This window comes from Gossypium arboreum, chromosome 1, assembly GCF_025698485.1.
Source record: "Gossypium arboreum isolate Shixiya-1 chromosome 1, ASM2569848v2, whole genome shotgun sequence".
In the NCBI taxonomy this organism is placed as follows: Eukaryota; Viridiplantae; Streptophyta; class Magnoliopsida; order Malvales; family Malvaceae; genus Gossypium; species Gossypium arboreum.
Genome location: NC_069070.1, coordinates 114,258,195 through 114,283,488, shown reverse-complemented (window position 1 = coordinate 114,283,488; position 25,294 = coordinate 114,258,195). Strand labels below are relative to the sequence as shown.

The following is a 25,294-nucleotide window of genomic DNA, read 5'->3' as shown; positions in this document are numbered from 1 at the left end:
ATCCTCCAAAATTACATTAGAACTTTATTCTAAAATTTAAACCCTTTGCTCTCCCACGTCAACACTTTCTAAGCTTCTACTCTACTCTACGACCCAAAAAGCTCTCCTTTTCCTCTTTCTCCAAAAATTCTCTTTTAAAAATATTAAATAGGTTTATAAGAAATATTTTTGAGACAAAAAATATTTTTAAAAGTATTGTTAAACAAGATGTTTTTGAACTTTTTAAAAGTGTTTTTGGGAAAAAAATGCTTTATAAAAGTATTTTTTTTAGCCGAAAGCATAAATAGAAAATTGTAGCTTTTCCTCAAAATTATTTTTTTGTCCCAAAAGTGCTTAAAAGCAATGCTAAACCAAGCCTAATTCTAAGAAAGAAATGAGGGGTGTCTTGAGGGTAATACTAAGAAATATAAAGATATTGATACAAAGTAGAATTGAAGATGATTTACTTAGTGGGTAGAGAGTCATAGATGATCAAGTATTGTGATAGAGAAGAAGAAAGAGAAAGTATAAGTCAAGAGGGAGAAAAGGAGAGAGTTAGTAAGTGCCTTGGTCGATTCTTAAGCCTTGGGGGGCCTTATATAGGGTGTTGTTAGCCCTTTCCCAAGGTTACACGTGTCTTGTGGTTATTGGCTTCATACCATCTGGGTTCATTTGTCCTATTGATATTCTTCTCCCTTGAGTAAAAGTTACCCTATTAGGATAATTAGTAAGCGCAATGTACAACATTAGACAAGTTGCCTCTGTCAAGGTGTGTTCCCTTGACATGAGCTCGCCTTACTACTAGACCTCGAGGTAGATATTTCAAGGTCTTGGTTGATGGGATTGTAGAGTGACGAAGTAAGTTCACCAAGTGTCGTTGGGCTCATGAAGTGTAAGTATAACAAAAGATGCTGTATTTCTTATCATTTCTATAGCATTTTGGGTTGCTATGGTAATTTTAAAAACTCAATTTTAAGTATAATCAAGAAAATCAATTAAGGAAACAAAAATAATAAATTTACTTATAAATAAATATTAATAATTTTATTTAAATATAATTAAATAATTAATATAATTTTCTTCTCAAATAATTAATATAATTTTCTTCTCTTGAATTTAGGGTTTAATTAGATTTTAGGGTTTAAAAGAGAAAAAATAATGATTATAATTAATTTTAAATAAAATTATTAGTATTGTTATTTTATTTCATTCGTCATATTATTTATTTAGGGTGAATCAAATTGTTTTAATGATATGTTTTGTTTGATCTCTTAAAATAAATGGGGTATCTTATTGTTTTGTTAAGCAATATTTTTGTGTGTCAAAGTATAATACTTTCCTGTTACCATGTTTTAGTTATGGTTACCCCGTAGAAATTACTTTATTTTCATTTGAGGTTTTTCTTGTTTATCGGTAAAATTTTACTTTAATTTTTAAAAATAATAAAATTTTAATTTAATTTTTAAAATTATAAAATATAAATTATAAAAATAATAAAATTATATTTTTACTATCATAAATATTATAATTTAATTTTGATTCTCTAAAAAATTTTTTGATTAAGGTTGCTAAGCAAATTGAGTGACAATAAGAGAAATGAGAGGCGCATAGCTAGAAATTGCGTTCAGAATTAGATCAGAAGTCAGTACAGAAGTTTATGTGTTTGCGTTTGTTAGAAGTTGAGGATGGTTGATTGACTACAGGGACATCACAATTACCTTTAATAAAAGAGGTAGAAGGAAAAGCAGTCAATGTCAATGAGGAATGAGCAGTAGGGACACGTGCCAAATAATTGGAAACAATTGGGTATGATTATGAGTTTACTGTAGATGCCCCGAATCTCGAGTACCTTGAGATTATAGATTGGGAGAGCTTGGTTCACATTGAAAGTGTGTTTGTTAGCTTGTCAAACCTAATATTTGCTTCAATGGATGTGGCTTATATTTTGAGTTGCCGAACTAGTTTAAGACTTGTCTATGAATCAGTTCAGTTCAAAGGCGGTTGGAAAAATAAGTCTATAGGTCCTAATATAATATTAGAATTCTAGCTATTTCAGAATAATATCTCACTGATGGCTCAGGCCTCCCAGAAGGAGACCTTCTTCGCTTTCCACCTAAGCTGTGTAGGAAAATCCTAAAGCTAATCTCAAGGGACAATGAAGCTTCATAGAGTCTTTCTGTTTAGATGCAGGTAGTCCACGTCTTCATAGTTATATCTATTTCACTGAACTTCTCTTCGAGACAGTGCCCAGATCATTACACCTTTCTTGCAGAAGGTTTAAGTAAAAATATATGTTCGAAAAATTGGTTTGAGTAGAAAAATAAGATCTATTTAGAAGATGGGTTAAGCCTGAAGTAATGTTTTTTTGGCCTGGGCTCGGCCTGAATTTACAAAAAAAAAATTATTGTTTCTTCACTGTTTTGTTGTTGTTTTCCTATTATTTTGCTGTCATTTGTGTTGTTACCATTTTGTTGTTATTGTATAACTATTGTTTTATTGTTAATTTTACTTCTATTTTAGAGACATTTGTTTGTTAAGTTATACCAGTGTTATTTAAGTATAAAACTTTTTAAATTTATTTTTAATTTATTAAGAAATATTTATTTTAATATTTTTGATATATTATATTTTTTAATTTTTATTTTTAATATAAAAATATAAAAATTAATACCAACTAATTGAATCTAATTTTAATATTTTTATCCAAATTAAATTTAAAACAAAAATTTATACCATTTATTAGGCCCAACCCACCAATCGAATCTAAAATTTTGTTATGACACAAACCCCGGGGACCACGTACAATTCTACGAAGCACTATGCAATGCTAAGTTTCTTTGCTTGTAATGGATCAATTGTTGCGACTGTAGGGTAGGAATCCGATCAATGCTTACATCATATTATTTAAATCCCCACCGTGAGATCTTGCAATGGTCAACCAAAAACACTTTTTTCAAGAAGATCAACGGTCTTGGAGAATAGAGTTTAGCGTAAGACAAAAAAGGAAACAGGGCACTGATATTAATATCATTTTCAATATAAGCGGCGCTAAGTCTCCATTTATTTAATATTATATAAAACATAATGCCTTGTTTTATGATTGACTGCTGTCTCTGCTGTTTGGCTGCTAAACGGCTCATCTTACAAACTTCACTCTTTCTGCTTAGGTTTTTTAATCATTATTATTTTACCACATTATCTTTGTTTTTTATATGATATTTTAACACATCAATTTTTATAAACTTTTAGCCACTATATTTTTATTCTAAATTTTATACTCTGTACTATTATATAACATATCTAATTAAATTAGTGTCACGAGTCTACAAAAATTTTATTTATAAAAATTTTATAATTTTATTAATATTTTAATCATTGATTATTTTTATAATTATGATTTTAATTATATTTTCACCTATAATATGTGTGTAAAAATTTAGTATAATTTCATTATAATAATTAAATTTATTGTAAAATCAATTTTTATGTTTTATTTTTACTTTTACTTTTCATTTATACATTATTTACCAAATTAATTTTCTATAATAATTTTTTCCTTAAATTTTAATAAAATTGGTTTTATTGAGTGAATAAAAATAATCTTTAATAAATGAAATTATATTTTGTAAATTTTATTAAAATTCGATTTAAATCTCACTAATTAATATTATTAATATATTTAAAATTTTAAATATGATTTAAATCTCTTATTAGAATTTTTACTAACAAATAAATTGTTATAGTGAAGATTACTTGTATTTCATAATAGTGTTTATTAAGGTTTTAGATATAAATATAAATTGGATTTATTTTGTAAAAAAGTATTACAAAAATTATTTAAAGATATGTCCAAATTTTCATAGGGCGGTTTAAATGGCTGAAGGCTTCCTTTGTTATCAACTACCATTTTAGTTAAATTATTTATCTTTATGTTTTCTTATCTAAAAACGTAACGAGTCGATCAATACACAACTTTAACTAATAAATCTTGAATTTTCTTAAATCCTGACCAATATAAAATTTAAGACCTTTGCAAAATTACCCTATATAGCTTGTATTGACTCTAGACAATCTCATAGAATTTGGATTTTTGCTTGAGTAAAAAGAATTGTAAGAGGTTTTCTTTTTATATATAATCTTAAAAAATAAATTATTAATCAAACATGTTAGATTACAGTAAGCTAAACAATCGCTTTCCAAGCCAAGCTACCAAACAGAACCGTCCAAAATCTAAGCCAACCTGACACAGATTTCTTAAGATAGACCGTTGTCTTAATGTAAGAAATGAAAACCCAAAAATACACAACCTTTATTCTAAATCTAAAACCCTTTGTTCCCCTCCTACTTTAACACTTTCTAAGCTTCTACTCCACTCCAGTTCCCCCCAAAAGCCCTCCCTTTTCTCTTTCTCTCAGTCTCTCTAGAACTGTTGTTTAAATTCTAAGAAGAAAAGAATGAGGGGTCCTTTAGGGGCAGTGCTAGAAAGGTATCCCATCACTACAGAAGATGGAGGGATCATTAGACACAACAGGAAATGCAGAGATGTTGCATTTCTTGTCATTTTTATAGCATTTTGGGTTGCTATGATCGTTAACTCTAGCTTTGGATTTAACCAAGGAAACCCATTAAGGTATTTAACTTCGGTTGTCTTTTGGTTTCCTTTTATTAAGATTTACACACTTTTAGTTCTTGTTGAATCCCAAAATGGGTACCTTTTGTTTTGGTACGCATCGTATGTTTTGGGATCCTTTTATGGTATGTTTTATTTATTTATTTACAGTAATAGCTCCAATGAGTCTCTTTATCTATTTATTTATTGTTAAGCAACATATCTTGCTTATTATGTATTTTCACTTGTTATCTTATTGTAGTTGTTGTTACTTTGTAAAAATTACTGCATTTTCATTTCGTTTTTTTTTTCTTGTTTCTCATGTTATTTGGTTGCCAAGAAAATTGGGGAAAATAATAGAAAAATGGCTGGCTGCCTGGCACATGGTTGGGATTTGCTTTCCCAATTAGATTAGAAGTCAGAACAAAATATGAAGTGTTTTCATTTGCTAGAAGCAGGGTTGGCTGATTGTCTTATTATTGGAATTATTCCCAATTTCCACTAAGATTTTAAGGGACTGGTATTTTGTGAAATATGATGACATTCGAAGTCAGGCACAAGTAAAAACTAGACTTGAATTTTGTCTGGATAGTTTTTGATTACGTCGTAGATCTTTACTACAGGTCACTGATTCTTGTTGTATGTTTATAGCTTTTGTTTGGAGTGATGATAACTGCGGTAGTGTCATTGGTATTCCTAGTATGTAATGGCCTTTCTAGATTACTACAACTTCTTTCGGGTGGGTATTAGTGCATTCTTCGTTCTTATAGAGGTTATGCTTGCCAGGTGCCAATCATCAACTAATAAAAATCAGCTCTTTCCATTTCTTTGGGGCATCAATCAAAATGTTGCTGTTTGCCTTTATGTATTGTAGCTTAATTCAGTTTTACCTGCTCTGCTTTCTTACTTTGTTTTCATTCTACTTTTTCTATGTTGGATGGCAATATCAGGCTTACATACGGGCTGGACTACAAAGGGAATGTATGTGGTGACAAGCATGCTCATCCTGGCCTTCATCAGCTGGAACTCAAGTATTGGTTGAATCCAAATCAGGTTTATCAAAGTGGTGTGAAGGATAGCCAATTCAAATTGTCTAATGCTCGGAGTATATGCTTGTTGGATTGCCCTACTCCATTAGAAGATTCACTAAGTTGGGTCTGTGATTATCCAGAGGGGGATATGCACCTCTCAATGGATGACTGGATCGATAGAAATTATGATTATTATGAAATTCTTACATCGGAAATGAAAAATGCTTCTCTCCAACTTCAGGGTCCATGTTACCCGGTTATATTTCCAAGTGTGAATGGTAGATAAACTGGAACTACTTGTTTTATAGTTTAATATTTATTTTCCCAAAGCATGTGTACATTTTCTTTTACCATCTCATGAATTATTATGCATGCTTTTTCAGTTTACTGGAGTTGCCAATATATTGCTCGTGCTTCAAATGCATCTTTGCGGCACTGGAAACAGATGGGTGGAGTGGATATCAAAGAAGATATCATAGTAGATAAATCCATTCACAGTTTTATCAATTCTCGGTCATCTGTCTTAAAGGTTGAGCGCCTTTCCTGCAATACAATTTTTCTTATATAGGATGTCTCTTGATTATGTTGCCTATATCAACTTCATGCCTTTTAGAAAGTGTCATTTTCAGCTTTGTGAAATATTAATATACATGTCCAGAACTTAAAGTTAATCTCATGAATTTGCAGCGTTACATGGCTGATATCGGAAAGGCATGGCCTGTATTGATAGTTTGTGGTGGGCTATTGCCACTATTTCTTTCAGTTGTATGGCTGTTAATGATTCGCTATTTTGTTGCTGCAATGCCTTGGATCACAGTTGCCTTCTTTAACATTCTCATAATAACGGTTACAGTGTTTTACTACTTAAAAGGTTCGAAATATACCTCTTACCTCTCTGTCTTCTTCACTGTATGCCATATATTTTGTGTATGTATCTCGAATGGAAGGATAACTGCTATTTTCAATATGATGCTAAATTTGTCTTTTTCTTCTTGCTTTTAGCTGGATGGATTGGGAATGATGCCATCTCCCCTATCATTGGTGATCATGATCCATACATACATGTTTTTGGACGGGTGGGTTATTGCTTTTGTCTTGATCAGAACGCTTTTGTTATAATGGTATATTGGTTTTTGTTACATGCTAAACTTTTGTTTCTTTCAGGAACTAAACCATCTACGTGCTGCTGCGATTCTTATGACATTCATTATGGTTCTTTCCATCCTGACATCAATAGCAATTGTTCGCCGTATCCTAATGGGAACATCAGTGCTAAAGGCAAGTATGCAAATGATTCAATCACTTAAGATGATTTGCTTTAGCATCAGCTAGTGCTGCCTAGAATTGTCATTTAAGACTTCCATTTTTAATTTTATTTTCATAAAAAAATCAAAGGAGCTAAAAAGTGGTATTATGTTTCTGACTGTACACAGGTTGCTGCAAAGGTCATAGGTGAAGTCCAAGCACTGATAATTTTTCCAGTCATACCATATTCAATTCTAGCAATTTTTTACATGGTCTGGATATCAGCTGCCCTCCATCTGTTCAGTTCGGGTCAGGTCGTCCAGAATAATTGTAATACCAACTGCTGTGCTTACGATCTTCTGTCGGAAAAGGTGAACTGTGATCATTGTTGTGGTTATAGCGTCCGTTACACCCCTCATATTGCTGTTTCCATCTTCTTCCACCTGTTTGGTTGTTACTGGGCTACAAAGTTTTTTATCGCGTGTTCTTCCACCGTGATTGCTGGTTCTGTTGCCTCTTACTATTGGACACGTGGTGAAACATCGGTAAGCTACTAAATCATAGCATAATTTGTGAGGTGTACATGCTGTTTCCATGGGGAACCAAACAACTAACTTTTACCATATTTTGAAGTAACATATCAATTACTTTGTATCTATTTGTTAGTAATTTAGTAGTGATATAAAGAATATGTTTGTAAGTTTGCACATTACATTAAGAATTTCTCTCCTTTTTTCTTTCCTTTTGAAGAAATTTATTCTTTCACTGATTATTTTTGTGGTTCGCTCTTGCAGTCGGAGGTCCCAGTTCTTCCTGTTTTTGACTCTATGAAGCGGCTTATAAGATACAGCCTTGGATCTGTGGCCCTTGGCTCGTTGATTGTATCCTTCGTGGAATCAATTCGTTTCATTCTTGAGTCATTTCGTCGGAAACTAAAAGTTGCTGAAACTACACCTGATAGCTGGTTTGGAAAGATGGTATATCATACTTCACAGGGATGCTTAAGATGTGTTGAGTGGACAATCAAATCAGTGAATCGAAATGCTTATATAATGGTAATTTTCGAGAAAAACTAAAAATGTTCATATATTATCCAAAAGCCTGTAGATTTTTCTTTGTATGGAAATGGGTACTTTTAAGAAATATAAATAGTCGGAGCAACAAAGGATCTTGGCTATGCTCCAACATTAACTTACATAGTAGATCTATCATCCGTACACTTTTGTTCTTAACTGCAAATGTTTCGCTCTCGTTTTTCTTTTTAACACATTGAAGACTTTCTAATAGGACATATCATCTGGTTGCTGTTGGTACAATTTTTTTTTTTGTTGTCTGCCGATTCTGAATTTTATCTTAAATATGAATTTATTATTTTTGTAGATCGCAATAACAGGGAAAAGCTTCTGTAGATCTTCTGCAATTGCAACAGAATTGATCATGAATAATATCCTTAGATTAGTGAGGGTGAATGTGATTGGAGATGTTATCCTGTTTCTTGGAAAGTTGTTTGTCAGCCTCTCGAGCGCTGTCTTTGGTTTCCTTGTGTTGGATACCCACAAGTATAGTTCTGGTCATAACAAATTATCCTCCCCATTGCTTCCTGTGCTGGTATGTTATCCACTTTCTTATTGTAATTCGTTTCATAGGTGAGAGATTGACTTTTATACATGCGTGCACCACAAGCTAGCAAACATGTTAAGCTCTCTAATCATTAATGATGAGAATTGCTGCTTACATTATGTATTATTTTTGGCAGGTTTGCTGGACTCTTGGTTATGTAGTTGCAACTCTTTTCTTTGCCGTGGTGGAGATGTCGATTGATACCCTAATACTTTCCTTCTGCCAGGACTCAGAGGAGCACGAAGGGACGGCCCAATTTGCACCTCTCCTGCTCATGGAAACTCTCAATGAACAAAATGACATGCAGAGACTTACTTAATGATCTTATGGACTATAATTTTTCTCACAGAATTCTTGAATCCTTATTATAATATGGGTTCCTACATTCTCGTTCCCATTTTCATATCAATCCTTGTATATATTTAACGGCCATGACCATAAGGAAGGTTTTTGTATGCGAAATATATGTAGTATATTTGTGTAAAACCAACAATTGGACAGTGGATACATCACTAATGGATACATCACTAGTGGATACATCATTGTTTAGTTTTGTTACGTGGAAGAGGTGTTAATGAAAATAGTAAGCACATAAAGAATCACCTTGAATTAACATGAAAACATTGTTATTTTATCATCATGCTCACGACAAAAGGAACAAGAACATTATAAAAGTTCAAAAATGTCAATTTTATATGGAATTTAAATAAAAACAAAAAAAAACCAATGGCAAGTTTTTGTCTTTATGTTTCTTCAGGTGTTCAATCTTCTTCATTGGTTACTGCTGTAGTTTTGCCCTGTGTTGCTAAAAGCTTGAAATGATTTGAACTTTTTGTTTAGGAGGATCCCAGATTTGTCTGATTCTTCTTTGCGAAACTCAGGTTCTTCGGGTTGATTATATCAACTTGAATCAATATTATCCGGCCATTCTCTTCCTCTGTCCATTTAATGGATTCCTTCTCCAGCTGTCTCATTATCTGCAAAAGAATATTTTTTGGTGCTAGTTTCTTATCTCATAATGTAAATATGTATACACAAAATAGTGATAAATCAAAGCTCATTTGCAATATCAATGAGATCAAACAGAAGTTTGAACTTCCAAGTGCATAAGGCTTGGGATGTTTGTTTTGTGTTCAAGCTCATATGGAGTTGGTGATTTTACCTTAGGTGAACTTTGTAATGGTGTTTTGTATTTAAATATCTTTTAACTTCAATAAATAAAAATTTTCTTTTAAAAAAAAAACAATCATACCAGTCGTTTTCGAGCTCCCTTTTCAGTATCTTCTTCAATGGTTCCCACTATAATCCTTAGATACTTAAAAGCTGGCAGGATGAGTAAGTAAGAAGTTATGGCAGTTTACTTGTAAAATACAAAGACTAAAGAATAGAAGAGAGTGGTAACCTACTAGGGATGCCAGAAATAGATGATAAGTGGGTTCGGAGAAGACTAAGAGCTTCCTTCGGTTCGAAGTCACGCAAGTCAAGAGACATAATTTCTTCATCACTGCAACTGAATTCAAAACTTGTGATGCAATTTTCTGAAGCAACAGACAGCGATATTAGGGAATAGAAAAAGGAACTTCAGCATGCACCAACCTGGATTCAAGCATCTTTGCAGACGATTTTTCATCTGCCTCTCGGGCCCTTTTGTTAAAAAAGTGACCCTAGACATTCACCAAAAGAAATAAATTTATCAAGAATTACATCTACTGAAGAATATAATACTACTCTAAAAGCTTTTCCAGTTGGATACTAAGCGGATTTGGCTCAATTATCTGAAAGGAGTTTGTATTTCAGACATGCATAGTTTTAATCTTATTAAACCACTTTTTTTTCAGTTGATAGAGTGTAAAAGACTGATATTAGAAAAGGAAAATTCTAAAGAGAGGCAAAGATCAGAATCATACTATCTCCATGAGTTCGGTTGCTCGTGCCTTATCACCGTTAGTATATGCTTCAGCAGCCTGAAAGTTAACCAAGATTGTTAGCACTAATCACACATTTCAATTTAAAAATCATCCTATAGAAGCATCAGCACTTCTTCGGATTTTGTAAAAGATTAAGAACTTCCAAAACTTATGAGATGGCCTCAGACTTGCTTTACTAAACTTAGTTCTATCAAAAGTTTGTAGAAAAATATTCATAAGAGTCTATCTTCCAAAACTTTTGCAGATTAAACAACTTACAGATTTATAGTATTCTTTCATAGTCAGCCAATACTCCTTCACAGCTTGACGTAAGGAATCATAAGTATTCTCATTGTCATGAGGCCTATCTTCCACTGCAGAAGAAACCAAGCACAAAAAGGTTATGCTAATCAAAAAAGTTGTCATAGGAATAACAGAGATGACATAAAATCATACTATATAAAAATTAGGCTCCGAGGTTCAATGGATTGATGTGATATCACATATCATCTTAAAGTATAAGAGTAACTGTAGGCTGTTAAGGTATAATGAATTGGCCCACAGGTCTGTTTATATGAATAAAAATTAGGCTCCGAGGTTCAATGGATTGATGTGATGTCACATATCTTCTTAAAGTATAAGAGTAACTATTCTATCGCAATACAAAAAGCATAGATAGAACTCTTTACCATCTTTCGGAACTTTCAGCATTTCTACTACAGTTGGAAAACTGATGTCTGTGTCCTTGAGAGGTTCGGTCACCAATTCACCAAGTGCCTTTGATCTCCTTACCTCCCTAACTGCATTGTTTCTTTTTGTTGCTTCCCCTGATCTTTCAGGGACAGTGAACAAGGTTTGCAAGATTTCTTTCTCCAGCGCGGCTTTATCTTGGTTTCCTCTTGGAGATCTTTTAGAATTTCTTATCATATGTGTAGCTTCTTCACTGCAAAGGGTGCTAAGAATAATAGTGGCCCAATTAAAAATAAGAAACAACTTATGGCAACTTCCCAATGAACATCTTTGCTCCAGAAAATTATGAAATTCAACAATTCAACAAAACAAAATGAAATTGGAAAAACACACCCTTGAGAAAAATCTTTGGATTGCAGTTTTTCTCGGATTAAAAAGGTTTGGTCCAAACAAGACCCTGTGATCTGTAGAAAGAATTATAGTGAAAGGATGAGCTCAAAAACATGTAACTTGCCAACAGGTAATAATTCCTCTAAACTGGAGGGCTTAATATGATACGTGACACACAAAACCTGAAATATAAACATTTGTGCAATTCGATTGTAAAAAGAACCAGCAAGAATCTTCTGAATTTCAGAAGTTGATATTAATTTCTACTAGATACCATAAAAGAATTAGGTATTGAAATGGGCTAAACTCGGCCTCACCTTTTCAGCAGCTATACCAATAACATCATCAGATTTCTCTAGAGTTGAAGCTGACATGTCAAGCAGTTTGTCCATGCTCTATATGATCAATAAGCAAATTAATATCATCGACCAAGGTTAGGATGACAAATTAGTTATTTATCAACAAGAAGAAATTAAAATGAATGCAACATATAGGCCGAATAAGGGAAACAGTTAATGTTTTTTTTTCTTTCTTCAAAAGACATTGAGAGTCACAAAATCTGGTCTCTTGGGATAAAAAGGAAAATGCAGAACTCAAAGGGTATAAGCACTTCACCTTGTCCACATCAAATCCACAACAATCTGCAAATCAAATGAATGGCAGGATTAAACATATTATGAACTCAAATGGTAGCAACAATAAGCAAAAACAAAGTATATAGTAGTTACAATCTCATGTATCTAACTAAAGAGAAAATTTTATCATAAATTGACTTCTTTATTTTTGAAGCTTCAAAAATTACCAGTTCCAAGGAGGAAAACTAAAAAAGTCAAGACCAGGGATCAAGAGATAGCAAAGATAAAGAAACCAAAAGAGGTAGAAAAGGCCTAGGATAAACTCCATAATCAATGTAATAAAAGGAACAAGCCACTGATATATAAACATATAAAGAATGAAGAAGAAAACTCATGCCAAATAACAAAAACTTAGTATCACATAAATGATGATGAGAAAAAAAAAAACTTGGGACTAAAGAAATTCAATTCAGATACTGTCCTCTGCCTACATTCAATCCACTTATAATGTCAAAGCAATGGTAAGATAGCAAAGTCTTAATAAAGTCCGATATGGTCACACTTAAACTTATGCCTCCAGTTAAAAATAAGATAGCAATTTGCATTATAAGAGAAGTAAACAACTCAAGGACTAAAGGAAGGTAGTAGATTTACCAAGTACTTCTTGAATTACGGACTTGTCGAGTTGAAATCCATCTCCTAGCATCTCAAACAGAAATTTCTCTAGATCACCATTTTTGGTGTTGTTCCTAGTTGTCCTGCATGATGGAGCTTCTTCATTCCATATCAAAGATGCCGGGAATTCCTTTGAATCAATTTTCACTGGTTTGGTAGTATTGAGGGAGTCCATTCTTGATGGCCTTGGTTTAACATAGTTTTTCCCTATCAGACTGGAAACACTGCCCATTGATACAGAACCTCTTTTTGACTTTAATGCTTCACTGTTGAGATTGGAAGATGTATATTTTGGAGACGCTGTAGTTTCACTTTCCCATCCAGACAACAATTTCATGGATGTTGTATTTGCAGCAGCGGACTTATTTTCATAAGTATCAACTGCTTCTTTCGAAGTCCTTCCATTATTTCTTGCATATAGAATATCGGCAGTAATGCTGACATTCCCTTTTGCCTCGTAATAGGCAGTAGCTATTTCCTCGAGAGAAAACTTCGAACCAAAGGCATCAAGCAGCTCTTTGAGAGCCGCTTCATTGGGATTTGAAGAGATTACAACTCCTTTCATTCTGAAAATAGGGGAAAAGGAAAAACAATATAAAAGTTTTGATAAACACACAGGACTTAGAAGGAAGACAAATACAATGGTGTATTATAAACAAAGCATGTTAAATGGTTGAGAAATAAATACTCAAAAAAACAAGCAAAAAACAGCTAATTTAGCCGAAAACCTAAAATTAATAAAAGCGATGATATCCATGCCAGATTTGCAATTCCTTTTCAGGTTTTGAACCAACTATTTCTTTCCTTTACTGCCCATTTTGTTCTATTGTATTGAAATCATTAAAAAGAAATGATATAACATACAACTTTTACCTTATGAGGTCGAAACGGCAGTTCATCTCAGTTCACATTCCGCATCACATAAGAACAACAATCGGGGACCCATGACCCATGACCACGAGTGCAGTTTGAAAGACAGTCTAGCAAATCAGGTAACTATGTTACAAATTATATCAACAGCATAACAATTTTCTTGATGACTGATTGATCTATGTCCCTTTCAAGAGAGATTCAAATGAAAACATTCAAATATCAACCAACTAGTAATCAAGAAATAACCAACAATGATTTCAGAACATTATTTCCAGTGGCAAATGTGATTGTGATTGTAAGCACTGAACAGGGAACTAAAAGCAATGCCAAACCATGTTTAATTGCAATAACATACAACTTTTACCTTATGAGGTCGAAACGGCAGTTCATCTCAGTTTACATTCCGCATCACATAAGAGCAACAATCGGGGACCCATGACCATGAGTGCAGTTTGAAAGACAGGCTAGCAAATCAGGTAACGATGTTACAAATTATATCAACAGCATAACAATTTTCTTGATGACTAATTGGTCTATGTCCCTATCAAGAGAGATTCAAAAGACAACATTCAAATATCAACCAACTAGTAATCAAGAAATAACCAACTATGGTTTCGGAACATTATTTCCAGTGGCAAATGTGATTGTGATTGCAAGCTCTGAACAGGGAACTAAAAGCAAATACCAAACCATGTTTAATTGCAATAACATACAACTTTTACCTCATGAGGTCGAAACGGCAGTTCATCTCAGTTCACATTCCGCATCTCATAAGGACAACAATCGGGGACCCATGACCAGAGTGCAGTTTGAAAGATAGTCTAGCAAATCAGATAACTATGTTACAAATTATATCAACAGCATAACAATTTTCTTGATGACTAATTGATCTATGTCCCGATCAAGAGCGATTCAAATGACAACATTCAAATATCAACCAACTAGTAATCACGAAATAACCAACAATGATTTCGGAACATTATTTCCAGTGGCAAATGTGATTGTGATTGTAAGCTCTGAACAGGGAACTAAAAGCAAATGCCAAACCATGTTTAATTGCAATAACATACAACTTTTACCTTATGAAGTCAAAACGGCAGTTCATCTAAGTTCACATTCCGCATCACAGAAGAACAACAATCGGGGACCCATGACCGTGGGTGCAGTTTGAAAGACAGTCTAGCAAATCAGGTAACTATGTTACAAATTATATCAACAGCATAACAAATTTTCTTGATGACTAATTGATCTATGTCCCTACCAAGAGAGATTCAAAAGACAACATTCAAATATCAACCAACTAGTAATCAAGAAATAACCAACAATGGTTTCGGAACATTATTTCCAGTGGCAAATGTGATTTTGATTGTAAGCTCTGAACAGGGAACTATTGTGATTGTAAGCTCTGAACGGGAACTAAAAGCAATGCCAAACCATGTTTAATTGCAATGGCAAATGAAAATGCCAAACTTAGCCATATCTGTAAGTTTCATTATGATGTGTTCCACAATTTTATACCTTTACCTCTAATTTCTCAACTAAACAGCAAATCTTTTACATGTAAATTAAAAGCTATGGTAATTTTAAAAAAGAAATGTGCTTTATTTGATAATAAAACATCTTTATTGTACAGAATACTGATAAAAACAGTACAACACAAAAAAAGAAAGCAATGAGATTACTTTTCTTTCTCTTTTATGTTTTCTTTCCACTTTCTCAATAACCAAACAGAAGAATATACAACAAATAGGAATGACCAACAAATCCACACTCAAATGAACAAAAACAAAAACAAAAAGATCACCTTTTTATTGGCTATTCATTGTCCACCGGTTTCTCAGAAACAAAACATATAATCAAAACTCAAAACTAACAATAATAGGAAACAAAGAGGAAATTAGGTTGATCATTGTGGTAAAGCAGTTACTTTATCAACATTTTAAGTTATAATGAAAGATTAAGAGATTAACACTGAAGATTAAGTGAATGCATGAGGGGGGCGGAGGGATTGAGAGAGGCATTGGCTTACTTGAAAGTAAATTTCGCCTCTTTTCTTGTAAAGCTATTTTCTTTTCAAATAAAAATGGGAAAATTTTGAGGGCGTATTTATATAATTACTGACGTCATTAAATAAATAAATCCATAGAAAAATGCAAACGTTGCCAATTGTCATTTTTTTGGATGAGAGGTAAAGATTTTCCACGCGATGTTGAAGAGCATGGGCAGCACTCGCTTTAAACCCCTTTTTTAGCCAGTTCTCCTTACTGCTTGCCACTGTAAAACCCTAAAACACCCAAAAGCAAAAATTCTACGACTTTTACCAAGAAAAAAGTGTGAAATAGCTTTCAGTTTTCAGCTTAGCTTCTTCAAAGGTAATCTTTTTTCCCTTTTTTATTTACGGTAATTGACATTTTTTTCAGGGTTTGGTTTTTGGAAGCTTTTTTTTTTTTTTAGTTTATTTCCATTGTTTTTAGGACTTAGGTTCTGATTGATTTCTTATTAGAAACTGCAGCTTGAAAGTGTTTGATTTTACTAAATGGTTTCTAAGCTTACAATCTTTGTCAGTTAACATCCTTCTTATTGCACAATGACAATTAAAAGGCCTCGTGTCAAATGCATTAGCGTGCTACTTGTACCCTTGTTCATTCGGATTCGGGTGTGTGTTGGATTCGATTATATTCAACTTCTTAAGTTTTTCAGGATTATACCCGATTTAATGGGTTCTTTAAGATAAATGAAAGGCCTAGGTATATCATAATTGGCGTCCCTACTTACACTGATGTAGGAAGACCTATTTTCAGATGCCTCATCACTCAAATAGGAGCTTATAAGGAGTTGTTGATTTTCTTGGATTGCATAATGGTAGCATATGAATTTGGTAGAAAGAGAGACTATGTGAAGAATTTAACATTCTGAATCTTGACTGTGTGTTGGACTTGTCAGCAATGATTCTCTTTGTATCTAGATTGATGTTATGATAATTTGTTTAATTGGTTTTTGCAGCTATGGGAACCCGAGGAGTTATCGGAGATAAATGGTCTATGAGGATTCTCTGGGGGTGTGCAATTGGAAGTGCAGTCGGTATGTCATCTTGACCTTTTGCATGAAAAGAGTTATATGATTGGTGAATCACTTTTTTGTTGAATTATTTTCACTCTTGAATTGTAAACTTCATCTTGTTTCCTTGTTCTTGCTGGTAATTCACAATTAGTTCTTGTGTAGCCCTGTATATGGTTGCTGTAGAAAGACAAAAACAGAACAGAGATCAAATGATGGCAGAAAGTTTAAAGGCCGTGGAATCGGAAGGTAGTGGTGAGCGAGTTTGAACATTGACATGTTTAAATGTTCATAGGTTACTTATAACAAACTTGTTAATGAGCTTCCCCAACACTTCCTTTTGTTCTTACCTTTTGTCTGGAAGTCTGATGTGTGGGTTGCAAAGATTTTTTTTCACCTATGGTAAATGGTAATAATTTGTTTGTTGTTGAGTTTCAATGGATGAATATCTAAGACTGATGATGAATGTTCCGCTTTGAGAACAAAAAATAAATGATCACCTGCCCCCTTTATTGGGCTATCGATCTTTTGCATCTTGGTATTGCATAGAATTGTTAGAAACTCTCAAAGAATGCAAACTCGTAATGTGGCAATGAAAATAAAAACCAGTATCTTTTGAGATGATCCTATCTCACTGTCTGTATTCATTTGAGCTTGTTCTTAGCCACAGCCTCAAACCATTAGTAAATGCCAGAACTGTGTCCTGCAGTCCTCCATGGATGACGTTGTCTTCCTCCTAGGAGAGTTTAATATATTTACTATTTACCATTTTCATATGTTTGGAATGTAAGAAAATACAATGCAAGCTCATGCAAATATAAGATTTATGCAATTAACAACCACATATTAGGAGAATCAATTGTAATAAACTTCATGAACTCCTTTTCTTTGTTTACAATTCGTGCTACTACCTACATGTTAGAATCTGTGAATCTGTGAACCTATGAATCTCGTTTCTTTGGTGAGGAAGAACCAGAGGGGAATCCAAAGAAAACCGTGAGCTTATAAGGAATATAATTCAAGCACTTCGCATATGATTTCCTCATGCATTCAGTTATGCAAAGCCTAAATATTATTAATATTTCACTTTGTTGTACCTACAGTTATTATTAGACAATTACTGTGCTATTGTGTCATTCTCTTATAACAGACACAGTCACATAGATGATCTTTGTAAGTCATCCTTCTGAAATCTAGAGATAGTCAAATGGGAAACAGTCGTAGGCAGTCTAAGAAGAGGTCTACAAAACCGACTCAGAGTTTGATTAGAAACTGCCAATGGTGCGTCTGGATTTAACCTTAGCTATTGGTTGCAACTCTATGTCATTGAATGTACTATTGCGGGGTTCATGCGTATCAATCAAATGGTGGTAATCTTCCTCGACTGATGTTATTGTGTTTGTATCTGTCATTATGATTGAGCATGTTTCTGTATCTATGGTTGACCTATCAGTGAAACGCGCTAGCCTTCTCCTTCTCCTCCTCCTTGCCTCCTTACCCCATCCATGAATTGTGTTCCTTATCCCCTGCGGAAGTAGGGCCGCCTTAAAGTTTGTTCCCATCTGAAAGGAGAGTTGCTATTGGCATTAAACGCACAAAAAAGAAGCAGCTAAATCACTGGAAAATGTTATAACTCATGGCTGAAGTTTGATCATGTAAATGAACAATTATAATACCTGAGTGACCAGAGCATAGAGTGGCAAAGTGATGTAGCTACATATAAACTGCGCAATAAACCTACAAGATACGGACGGTAATTTAAGGACAGAAAATAGATGAAATTTTTACTATGAAACCAAGACTAGCAAAAACATATTCATACCCCATAATAACTCGTATGAAAACAAGCGTATGGTTGCTGATTAAGCATGAATTATAGCCAAACTCCCACTGCAAACATATCAACAGACTGTAATTACAGTGCCAAGATCCTATCCTATATATCCTTACCTATCATATCAGATTTTGATTCTTATGTTTATAATTCATGGTTCTATTTTGAAGGCCTTTTTACCATGTGAAATTACAGAAAGCAATGGAGAATGGTACATTCTATCAGCCTCAACAGTATTATTAGATATCAGTCCAGTCGGGGAAGAGAAAGTACCCAGACCCAGAAAAATGAAGCCAGTTCGAATGCATTCTGCAGAGAAATGACAACAAAAACATTAGTTCGACGAAACAGTAAGTGTAATAACTAGGCAGGCAAATGGTGTCTGAAATGTGTATATTGACTGCATTGCTTTAAACAACAAACCTGGAATAAAATGAAATGGATAAGGGACAACAACCATTCTGGCTTCTTAAACCAGAAAAGTTCATCCCGAGGCGTCAGCTTTGTTCCAGTAAAATAGCCCGTTATCCCAGCACTCTCCAGTGTCAAGGTTGCCATGACATTCTGCAACTTTGCTCCCACGAGAAGAACAAACTGCATACGAAGTTACAAACATGCGATATCAGAATAACATGAAAGATTAACTCTTATGTTTGTCCTTCAAGCGTTCATTTTCCGGGTTGTATGCAAGCACCAATAAAAATTATAGTCAAAGGAATCAAAACAAATACCAGACGAGAAAAAGGGCGAAAGACTTACAGTTATGGGAATGATAGCTATCCAGAAGTAAAGATTAGAGCCTGTAAAAAGGGAAAATAGCCAAGGAATCGTGAATGTGAATTGGCAGAACAGCCTATAATACTAACGCGCACCATTCGAAAGTTCAGGCAGGCAACATGATGAGAACAGTCATTCCTACATAATCCTTTGTGCCTTAAACAAGCAGCAAAAATGGCTAACTTGAGGGGCAAGAAATCTATTACTCTTGATAAAAGTACAGCCAAGCAGCACAAATATGATTGATTTGATCTCAATCTTGGAATGTGCAATACCTTTCACATTGAATAGTATGAAGATAACAACAAATCCCCACAACGTAAAGCTGCAAGAAATTAAACCAACAGATCATTAGCAGCCAACAATGACAGGCTTCATTGATCATATGACTGAAAATAATCAGAGAACATTTCTACGAAAACATTACTTGCCTAACGCCAACTATCTTTTGAAATTCTTCCTCCATAGAACGAATCATATAGCTATGAAAATCATACTTCAGCATCAAGTTGTGATTCTGCCATAAATAGGGAAAAAGCAAAGGCATAAACATTCATAAGCTGTTATCGTTCCATTGTGAATGTTTGGCATCAAGAGATTTTCACCATTTAAATTAAAAAGTACCATGATGAACCCTTTGCGGAGCGTCAAATAGTCTGCACGAACGACTGAACACCCAAATTGCCGAAAGAAACATATCTGCAGGCAGAAAAATAAAGAATCTATAACAGAAAAAAATTCATCATTCTCAAGTGTAAGTGAAGTTGTTTAAAGCAATTAATGCCCTTCAAAGATCTTACATTAAGAGAAAAAAAAAGCACATAGTTGAAGGAACTGCTTATTCAAAGAGTAAGAATGACAACTTCAGCAGCAAGAAGAAATGTTCTGTACCTACCACCCAGATAACAACTCGATTTTGCGTCAAGGGATTCGCTCTGTGGTTTACGATGAAAGCCATTTGTCTTTCCATTAACGACTGTCTATCTTGTCCTGCAACAAATAAACTATAATCGTCATATAGTATCTTGAAATTTTTTGAAACATCGTCTGCATAACTTTGATCACAGGTTTTGTGCAACATCAAACTATTATCTGAACCTACTGAAAATATACTGTTTGGATTTACCAGTTAAGAAACCAAATTGGTCCTTATGAGCTTCATTCTCCCATGCTCTCCAGCTACGAATCTACCAAATAGTTATTCGAAATGTGAGAAAAAAATAGCAACTTAGAACTGTTAATGCTTTTATAAGAAGTAGAGTTGTTTTACAAACGACCAACCTTCACAATTGCAAGTAACATTGTTAAGCAACTGTAAGCTACATGTGTGATTGCCATTAAAAAGATGAAGCGATGCAACCCCTCGAGAGCTTCATACGAAACAAATGGTTCATGATCCTGCAGAACAGAATAATTTAATATGGTGTAGAGAAACATGCAAAGGGCAAATATGGATTAGTTTACATGCCTCTTTGCAGGAAATGTTATTCATGCCTTTCAAAATCCTCGGAAATGAGCGAGAAGCGGAAGCAATCGAAAGCTGAAGCTCCTTGGAAGAATCATGTTCATTTTCTTCAACAATGTCAGACCAGGAGCATGGTGCAAAGGAACTATCATCATAGAACTTTGATGGAATACAAATATTAGCTATTGACCTTGAGGTTGCTGTTAGAAGGAGCGACATAAATCCGAGCATCATTAGCTCTGAAGGAAAAAAAAATTAATGGTTAATATGAATATGGCACTCAAAATCATAATCAGGAAATAACATTTTCACACCATACCTTCTTTCATCTTCTCCAAAGCTGCAAGCAGAGATTTTTTATCAGTTCTCCTTAACCACTGCAACAAAAATTATTAAGTGCATAAGATGAGTCTGATGAATTTGTTTGTAAACAAAAGCTACACAAACATGATTGAAAAAAGCTGAAAACAGGGAAACTGACGTTGGTTAGTTGGTGAATAGAGCGCTCCACAATCAAAGAAACTGCAATAAAAACTGACAACACAGTAGCAAGAGCCCATGTTGGGGTTATGGCCACTGATCTTTCTTCCTCATTCTCCCCATCTAACATAAAAATCAACAAATTATGATGCTTAACCTCAAGAACAAAGAGAAAAAATATTTCCAAATCTTCAACAATTTGAATCCTCTCATATTTCAGATTAAAACAAGAAGAATGTACTGTACCCAAGTTCATTTTATTTTCCCTGCTTTCAAACGTGTGGGAAAAAACCCAAGTTTTAGCATCAATCAAGGTGGAAGCTTGTTTGAGTTCTGAGTCTGATAATAAAGTCTGATACCATGAAAGCCAAAAACTTTAAAGACAGAATTAACAGACTTTTAATAGTTTTTGGCCTCTCAAATATTCAAAGTTTCTTCTCTGTCTGGAGTCTGTATTCTCTTTGTGTATTAAATGTCCAATTTTTGCACGACCAAACAAAAAAAAAGGAAAGAAGGAAATAGATAATTTACGGAAGAAACAGACAAAGCAACCGAACCTGGAAGAACCTACGTTTACAGTTATATCAGATCTCCTTTCTAGCAAAAAAAAAAAAAACTTTTCTATATTAAAAATTGCCTCTTAGCTTCTTGGGAAGTAAAAATGGAATTTTTAGAAAGGTTTTGGAAAGAACAAATTAACGGAAGAGTGGAAAATGACAATGCTGATGCACGTGGAACAACAACAAGACAGATCTCGCTTGCTTCATTCTCTCTGCAGTGATTTTGTAGCTTACATTAGTTTCATTGACAACTAATTTTCAGCTTTAATTTTGCAACTTTTGTAGGAACATTTCCTCCCTCTACAACCTCCTTTCTCTAATGGTTTCTTTTTCCTTTATTTATTTTTAAAGGTAAATTCATTAAATAATAAAGATTCGATGTAGACGATGAAAGATAAGCTCCATCAATATAACAAAGGTTTTAGTCTTAGCATCAATAAAATATAACACGTTGACAATTGATTTTGTCACAACTCAAATACAAGATAGAGTTAAAGTGATTGCAAACACTTAATATGATAAGAAAACTAGCACGGATGGTCCAAAGCGGCGAGCAAAATTCATCAAAAAAATTAAGCATTCACCAAACTAGAGAGGACAATAACAAAAATATCTCTAAAATCACTTGTAAAACAAAAGTTACATGCATAAGCAAAATTAAAAAAACTTGCTACAAGAGAATACGAAAACTTTTAAAACTGAAAACTTATTAAACAATAAAAAAAATAAAAATATATATAAAACTTAAGACAACATGAGTCTAAATTGACTCGTGAAATTATTTATTATTTTGAAATACGCTCAAAACAGAAACAGATTAAGAAACTAATGAAGAGCCATCTACTTTCCAAGAAAAAACTACAAGTAACCGATAGAGTTCTAGGTCCATCACAACTTGTGAAGACAATAAAGCTACTTACAAAATAGATCTGCAATTAAAAATAGAGAAGCCATGTGAAGTGAATGAGAAGAATAAAGAAAGTAATGGATGGTGGGAGAGAAAAAAGGCGGACGATAGCTACCTAGGAAGCTGACACCGCTGCTAAGTAAAACAAAATATAAGAAAAGTTTTTAGGTTTTAATAATTTTTTTTTACTTTGTTTTTAAAAGGTACAAATAAGTAGAATTATTTTTATTAATACGATTTATTTTAATTTTTATAAATTTTTTAATAATTTGATGTTATCATCTTATATAAATTTATACAATTTTCTAATATTAAATTTATACATTATTAATAAACCATATAATGATGGTTATAACACAAACCGGAGATGATTGATTATTATGGTTTATAGCATGAGTGGGTAGAAGTTACTAAGATTAGAGGTTTAAATATGTGGAACTGATTGTTGGCAAGATAAGGAATAGGTCTTTTTAAGGGGTATTTATAAGGGGATAGAGGCTTGGTGTGGGTCTTAGCCATTAAGTTTTCCTCTCTCAAATTGTAGTGACAAGGTGGTGTGTGTTAGCCTAGGATAATGTTAGAGCCAATCTCTAAATTGTGTAAGCTCGTTGAGTGTAATGTTTTAGGCAAGGCAATGAGGCTGAGCTCTTCCGGTGAAGTCATTGCAAGGTTGTGCGCTATCAAGTTTCTATAATTATCAATTGTTCTAGCGAGAAAAGTCTAGGATGAGGGTATAACAATTGTCCATCTAGACCAAAGGTAGATTATAAAGTGGCCTAACTTGAGTCATTGTCATGAGCGATGATAACTACATTCATTTGACAAGGCTTTCATAAAGTTTTGAAGTGTAACACCCCTAACCTGAATCTGTCGCCAGAACAGGGTTACAGAGCATTACCAGAGTTTACAGAACAAATAGACAAAAATTTCACATCATATTATATTCATATCAGAAATAAATCAAAATCATATATATTGGCCCTTATATGAGCCCTCGAGGCCTAAAATATGTGTTAGAAACAAATCGAGACTAAATTGGGTACTTAAAGAATTTTTCGGAAAATATTAAAATTTTTCAAAGTTGCAAGGGATACACGGCTGTGTGGCCAAGCCGTGTGACTCACACGGTTAGGAGACACACCCGTGTCTTAGACCGTGTGGACATTCATAATAGGGACGCACGGCCATGTCCCAGCCCATGTGAATATACTGACTTGGGACACACGGCCAAACCACACGCTTGTGTGCTAAGCTGTGTGAGTATACTGACTTAGGTCACACCGCCAAACCATACGTCCGTATGCTAGGCCGTGTAAGCAATTTGAGCATACTTACTTGTGCAAATTAAAATATACAGGGGACACACAGCAGTGTCACATGGTCGTGTGTAACACACAGCTGAGACACACGCCTGTGTAGATAAAAATTGGTCATCTTTCAAGCCACATTTCTCACTGAATTTGTCATCAACCTAACTCAACATTTTTGTACATCTACAAACCACAACAAGACATTCAAAACAAGCCAAAATCATGTCTCAAACATGACATATTACCACATACAACCAATGTACCTTAGGTACCTCAAATGACAATTTAAAGACATGTCAACCAAGTATTTCAATTTAACTATTTGACCCAATTCATATATGCATTTTCAAACCACATATTAATCACACTTCAAACATGATAAAACCACTTATATATATACATCAAAATATACCAACACAAATCATTCAAATGGCTAGTCCCAACAAAATCAATGGCCAAAATAACCTACGCATTCCATTATAATCGGAATTAATTTATTGAAAATACCAAAAGAGTCCATGGATAGTGTAACACCCCTTAACCCCAACACGTAGCCAGAATAGAGTTACGAGGTATTACCGAAATTAAACACTAATAAACAACCAAAACCAAGTCATAAATCTATATTTCAATTTAAAACTTCTCAACTTCCACCTTTAAGTCCCTAATATGGACCTACGAGGCCCAAAATATACTTAGGAAGTGTTTTGGGATTAAACCGGGAACTTTGGAAACTTTTCCTTGAAAATAGGGGCACACGCCCTTGTGGCCTGGGACATGCCCGTGTGGCTTGCCCGTGGGACTCCCATGGCCGTGAGGCCAGCCCGTGGGCAGATCTGACTTACTCACACGGCTGTAGGACTAACCTGTGGGCAAGTCTGACTTTGCCACACGGCCTGGGCACACGCCCATGTGACTAGGCCGTGTGAAAACCTAATTTTTCACCATTTTTAATCTATTTTCACATACTAAACACACCTAATTCATGCTCAAAACATTTACTTATAAATCTTGATCAAATAACATTCATCAAACCTTTCAAACTTAACAAATTTTCATTCTTTCATTTTATTACTTCTTAAGGATTATGCACTACATTTACATTCAAAATATAAAACATTTACAAGTAACAAGCACCAAACCTAGTACATGCTACATTTCTAAAAGATAGATGCATCACCAAAATTAAGCTGAGGTCAGGATTGACTCGGATGCTTGATTGAACTTCAACTTTACCTAACTGCAAGACGGAAACAATCAGATGCATTGAGTATTGAAATACTCAATGGTATTATCATAATTCAAATTAT

The 25,294-nt window shown here is 34.0% G+C and overlaps 4 protein-coding genes across 5 annotated transcripts; 2 read left to right on the top strand and 2 right to left on the bottom strand.

Annotated features, from left to right (window-relative positions):
- The first annotated feature begins 4,207 nt into the window (after nt 1-4,207).
- On the top strand, nt 4,208-9,021 carry LOC108483467 (choline transporter protein 1). The gene is made up of 10 exons (XM_017786883.2): nt 4,208-4,609; nt 5,539-5,897; nt 6,003-6,148; nt 6,307-6,490; nt 6,622-6,695; nt 6,784-6,897; nt 7,053-7,409; nt 7,659-7,919; nt 8,245-8,472; nt 8,621-9,021. Exons 1-10 carry the CDS (start codon nt 4,434-4,436, stop codon nt 8,801-8,803), a joined length of 2,082 nt encoding a protein of 693 aa, XP_017642372.1. The 5' UTR covers nt 4,208-4,433; the 3' UTR covers nt 8,804-9,021.
- A 72-nt stretch (nt 9,022-9,093) lies between these two features.
- LOC108483468 (putative nuclear RNA export factor SDE5) lies at nt 9,094-15,780 on the bottom strand. Of its 2 annotated transcripts, none has more exons than XM_053030619.1 (16): nt 15,399-15,780; nt 14,674-14,773; nt 14,317-14,415; nt 13,959-14,058; nt 13,595-13,701; nt 12,701-13,287; nt 12,087-12,112; nt 11,789-11,866; nt 11,475-11,545; nt 11,081-11,334; nt 10,671-10,765; nt 10,392-10,448; nt 10,081-10,148; nt 9,891-9,994; nt 9,737-9,807; nt 9,094-9,461 (listed from the first exon to the last, which is right to left on the bottom strand). In XM_053030619.1, the coding sequence occupies exons 5-16, from the start codon at nt 13,618-13,620 to the stop codon at nt 9,321-9,323; spliced, it is 1,578 nt and encodes a 525-aa protein (XP_052886579.1). In that variant the 5' UTR covers nt 13,621-13,701; nt 13,959-14,058; nt 14,317-14,415; nt 14,674-14,773; nt 15,399-15,780; the 3' UTR covers nt 9,094-9,320. The 2 variants fall into 2 exon arrangements, with proteins under 2 accessions (XP_052886579.1, XP_052886578.1); XM_053030618.1 differs by having other exon boundaries at nt 15,624-15,780.
- Nucleotides 15,757-17,089, top strand: LOC108483470 (uncharacterized). The gene is made up of 3 exons (XM_017786890.2): nt 15,757-15,966; nt 16,598-16,675; nt 16,817-17,089. The coding sequence occupies exons 2-3, from the start codon at nt 16,600-16,602 to the stop codon at nt 16,918-16,920; spliced, it is 180 nt and encodes a 59-aa protein (XP_017642379.1). The 5' UTR covers nt 15,757-15,966; nt 16,598-16,599; the 3' UTR covers nt 16,921-17,089.
- A 616-nt stretch (nt 17,090-17,705) lies between these two features.
- On the bottom strand, nt 17,706-21,463 carry LOC108481634 (MLO-like protein 14). Its single transcript, XM_017784744.2, has 15 exons — nt 21,209-21,463; nt 21,047-21,104; nt 20,731-20,966; nt 20,544-20,660; nt 20,389-20,449; nt 20,158-20,252; nt 19,887-19,961; nt 19,694-19,779; nt 19,538-19,587; nt 19,245-19,285; nt 18,909-19,079; nt 18,759-18,794; nt 18,474-18,541; nt 18,328-18,388; nt 17,706-18,213 (listed from the first exon to the last, which is right to left on the bottom strand). The coding sequence occupies exons 1-15, from the start codon at nt 21,461-21,463 to the stop codon at nt 17,917-17,919; spliced, it is 1,707 nt and encodes a 568-aa protein (XP_017640233.1). The 3' UTR covers nt 17,706-17,916.
- Nucleotides 21,464-25,294: the final 3,831 nt, after the last annotated feature.

Coding starts and splice junctions, on each gene's coding strand:
- LOC108483467 (XM_017786883.2), top strand. CDS start 4,434: ATGAGGGGTCCTTTAGGGGCAGTGCTAGAAAGGTATCCCATCACTACA. Junction 6,898..7,052: donor TGGGAACATCAGTGCTAAAG/GCAAGTATGCAA, acceptor GACTGTACACAG/GTTGCTGCAAAGGTCATAGG. Junction 7,410..7,658: donor GGACACGTGGTGAAACATCG/GTAAGCTACTAA, acceptor TCGCTCTTGCAG/TCGGAGGTCCCAGTTCTTCC.
- LOC108483468 (XM_053030619.1), bottom strand. CDS start 13,620: ATGAACTGCCGTTTCGACCTCATAAG. Junction 12,113..12,700: donor CGTAATTCAAGAAGTACTTG/GTAAATCTACTA, acceptor TTTGATTTGCAG/ATTGTTGTGGATTTGATGTG. Junction 9,995..10,080: donor GCAAAGATGCTTGAATCCAG/GTTGGTGCATGC, acceptor TTTTGAATTCAG/TTGCAGTGATGAAGAAATTA.
- LOC108483470 (XM_017786890.2), top strand. CDS start 16,600: ATGGGAACCCGAGGAGTTATCGGAGATAAATGGTCTATGAGGATTCTC. Junction 16,676..16,816: donor TGCAATTGGAAGTGCAGTCG/GTATGTCATCTT, acceptor GTTCTTGTGTAG/CCCTGTATATGGTTGCTGTA.
- LOC108481634 (XM_017784744.2), bottom strand. CDS start 21,463: ATGAACTTGGGTACAGTACATTCTTCTTGTTTTAATCTGAAATATGAG. Junction 19,780..19,886: donor TCCGCAAAGGGTTCATCATG/GTACTTTTTAAT, acceptor TATTTATGGCAG/AATCACAACTTGATGCTGAA. Junction 18,214..18,327: donor TCTATGCTCTGGTCACTCAG/GTATTATAATTG, acceptor CTCTCCTTTCAG/ATGGGAACAAACTTTAAGGC.